General features: G+C 46.3%; 1 protein-coding gene across 4 annotated transcripts in view; it reads right to left on the bottom strand.

Annotated features, from left to right (window-relative positions):
* Nucleotides 1–218: 218 nt before the first annotated feature.
* The window catches only part of LOC123517629 (nephrin-like), a 779,174-nt gene continuing 775,429 nt past the window's right edge, over nucleotides 219–3,963 (bottom strand). For 3 of the 4 annotated variants that reach the window (XM_045277924.1, XM_045277926.1, XM_045277927.1), the window contains exon 16: nucleotides 219–1,734. In XM_045277924.1, coding sequence (XP_045133859.1) covers nucleotides 1,222–1,734 — 513 coding nt within the window. In that variant the 3' untranslated portion in view covers nucleotides 219–1,221. Of the gene's footprint in view, nucleotides 1,735–2,891; nucleotides 2,923–3,963 lie in introns of all 4 variants that reach the window. The other variant, XM_045277928.1, reaches the window with a different exon arrangement.

Raw genomic sequence — 3,963 nt, 5'->3', positions numbered from 1 at the left:
AGATTAACTTCCATTGACATCCACTAACACTAATCTATGTACACTATTTACAGCTTTGGCCTTACGATCACGTGGCTGCAACACAAGTAAATAATGAAATATCATATATATATATATATATATATATATATATATATATATATATATATATATATATATATATATATATATATATATATATATATATATATTTTATATATATATATATTATCTCCAGAATTTTAAAGAAGTTTTCTCCCTTCCTACAGGTGGAAACTGGCATCTACACTCGTACACCTCCAGCTGATGGCGGTGCGAACCTCCTTCCCGTGACAGTTACATCCATAAAATGTTCCCTCCTCTGGCTAAGATTTATTTGTGCTATACTCGTGGGGTTCGTGGCAGCTCCACCTCCCGCCAACAGCAACAGTGAAAACAAAGATATATTGCACGGTAAGACATAAACATAGTGGTGTACAGGGACTCTTACACAGAGTCGGGGCGAGGCGGAGGCGAGTGAGGGTTCTTGAGGTGAGGTGAGAGGGCCCGCCTTTGTTTTCATCGTTCGATTAATGATCATAGAATCGTTTTATCTTCCTCTCCTTAACTTGCATATAAGTGTTCCTTCGACCATGGGTTGAGGAAGGTCATAATGCTCCTGCGAGACAAATAGTGCAGCAGTAAATGAACCACAAAACAAGCATACACGCACACACACACACACACACACACACACACACACACACACACACACACACACACACACACACACACACACACACACACACACACACACACACACACACACACACGGTCCCTTTTTTCCACCTTCACTTCGGTTTGCTCCTGTCTGTAGAAGGAAATGAAGTGACACTTATCACATATAAAACATTTCAGAAATAGAGCACGCGTCCAGAGAAAGCTACACTGAAACATTCACTTCTTTTTTTCATATTTTTTTATACTTTTTATATGTTTTAGTAAGTTGGAAGCCAGACCCGAGCTCCCTCACCCTTGGGAAGGACACTGCACGTACACTATCAGCACAGAAGTTACTGTGTATACCAGCGAGCGGCTCAGCTCACTTCATGGCGCAAGAACAGAGTCACCAACAGTTCCAACACACGTTTTTAGTTCTTATCCAGAGAGGAAGCAGATGCTCTCCACCTCACCCACCCGACAATAAACATAATAGCAAATCTACGGGACCATTCGCCCTTCTTCAGTCGCTCGTAACGTTATTCACACGGCACTCTCGCTCGGTCTCCTGATGAGGGGACCGACGAAGCTTCTCCTCAAGTCTCTGAAACCAGGCGGTGAGGTGTTGTTGATATTGTTGACGCTGATGCTGGAGGCGAAGGAGGTGGAGGAGGCGGCGGTGCCAGCGACGTCTCGGCGATGGGGGAGGGTGGCATACAAGCTGGGGTTTAGAGTAGTGGTAGTCACGCCGCGTCTGTAGTTTAACGTGGCGTACAGATTTGGGTTACTGGCGTGATGCGTGAAGCCCGCCATGCCCCTCATCCCTCCACCTCCTCCCACACCTCTCCGCAAACCCAGAGTCGCGTAAATATTCTCAGCAGCGTCGGATGCGTCTTCAGGGGCTGGAGGCGGAGGGTTGAGGCACAGGCTCCTTCGATGACCCAGGGAGGGATACACGCACGGGTCCTCGTCACTGTAGCCTCCTCCAGGAAGATTGTCAGGTGGCAGGGACAACTCCACGTAGTTCAGCTCCCCGCCCACGTCCGCCTGGTTACGCTGCGGGACACACACACACACAAACACGGGACATGACAAGCTGGTCTCTGAACTAACTGGGTGTGGGTTACTTATGTAAAATTGTAAGTCTATTACAAAGGAACTCGTGCCATATGCTTTTCTCTTTTTCTGGATGAACTAAGTCTCAGTGACATTGATTTTACGAGTGTGGATATGAATATGAAAACGTAATGGCAAAATGGTAAAAGGAATTCCAAGATTTCCAGTGTAATAAAATTTCATGATAATGGAATAAAGTAGCATAGAGCTGTGAGTTAGGATTCATTAATGTGCCTATAATAAGAATAGAAAAAATTCTTTAGACACATGCATGAATGGATGAAAGAACTCATGAAAATATCACTATTGAGATAGAAGAGGTTGTTTCTAAATTATTTTGCACCAGATCTCATAATTATAAATTAATGAATACTGTATGAAGCCGACACACTCCTTATATAATGTATGCAACCCTTTGAGGCCGAATGAACATTGCAGCGTGCTGCCTCCTGATACACGGAAACACTAATTGAAAAACATAGTTTTTGTTAGTATATCATACATCTAAGAAAATAAAGATCAGAACTGAAAACGTGTTGTTATTAGCTGAGGGAGAAACACAATCATAGAACACAGGCCCATCATGCACGAATAGTCCATGCGAGAATTACACGTGAGGCACAAGACAACAAGGCAACACAGGCAAGGCAGATCAGGGTGTGGCAGTGCGGGGCGGAGGTGTGGCCGAGACAGGATGGAGAAGGGCGTGCTGGGTACACACACTCAGCAAAAGGATGCTGAATAAGCCATGCACCTTTTATTTCTTTCAGGTGACGGATGCAACGTTCCTCCTGCGTCAGCGTGTGCAAAGCGATGTTTTGAATGTGTGAAACATCTCGCACCTCGTGTCCAGGAAGAGGTTGGGCGGCAACGCGAATGCACCCCGGCAATGTGTTGAGATTCTGTACATAAGTCATAACACACGCTTAGGGCAATTCAAGAATAATTTGGAAGCCACCTGGACACGGGTGTGTGTGTGTGTGTGTGTGTGTGTGTGTGTGTGTGTGTGTGTGTGTCTCATGTGGCTGCGAGGCTGCATGTCGTGGCGCTAGTGCAGCGGCCTCGTCATGCCAAAAAGCGCCTCTGAACACACTAACCTTGGGAGTAAAAGGAAGGCGGAGGTGACGCCTGAAGTGAAACAAGGAGGACAATCAGACAGGAGACAACAAAGGTGACCTGAGCCCCAGACCTTTACTCTCACGCCACCGCCGATTAGAAGGGAACGGCTGACGAGGGACACTCATTACTGACGCTCAGTGAATCGCTATAATGACCTGTATTCCAGAGCATTGTGAGGATGTTAACGTATCTTTACAGGCTAAATTTTCCCTCCTGAAAGCGTCGTCGTTCTCCTCCCCGCGGCTGAGAGAAGGCTGGCCGGGGCTGACAGGTGGTGCCGTGGCCTGATTCACAACACAGCACCGCGGGGAAAAAACTATATCAACAATGGAGTAGCACGCGGCGCCAACGTCAGGCTGCAGTAAGAGACGATCGCGTCGTACATTAACACCTTGGACGCGATCGGAGAGCAAAATTACATTTTGCTGCCGGCATCGCATTGGGCTTTCCCTGCAGCTAAAGCCTCACCGCGGCACTCCGCCAGAGTGGAGGGCGGGGCTCCATCAACGGCATCCGGCTGAGGTCAAGAGGCACTTCCTGGTATTACTGGCCACGCAGAAAGCCATTAGTCTACCTCCATCTCCGGCAGCGGCTGCACCTTCAAAGCTACACGCCTGCACGCCTTCCCGCCAATCCAGTGTTTCGTCTAAGGACGGCAGACACCAGCCAGGTGGCCATAATAAGTTCAGAAACAAGATTTACCTATTTCAAATACCGAAGCAGAGAACAGCACTATATGTAAAGTGTTCTAGAACGTGTTTCCAATAACACTTTAAATTGCATCAAATGTCTCACGAAAAACCGCACACTACCGCAATGAACAGATATGGACATGTGGAGCAGTTCTTCTTTATCTAATACATTCGGTGGTTACGGTGCAGATATTCATAAAGTATTCTCTATGAAAATATATCAGACGATATAAAATTTGTCTGCACATTCATAAATATTCTAAGTGCTTTTGTTAAAAGAGCAAACAAATGTATGATATCACCCCGGAGACACAGCATATACTGAGGTTTGGAGGGTGTCGCAGTGTCTTGGTGTTGG

The sequence above is a fragment of the Portunus trituberculatus genome, chromosome 42 (genome assembly GCF_017591435.1).
Source record: "Portunus trituberculatus isolate SZX2019 chromosome 42, ASM1759143v1, whole genome shotgun sequence".
Classification (NCBI taxonomy): Eukaryota; Metazoa; Arthropoda; class Malacostraca; order Decapoda; family Portunidae; genus Portunus; species Portunus trituberculatus.
This window is presented reverse-complemented; position numbering and strand designations above follow the sequence as displayed.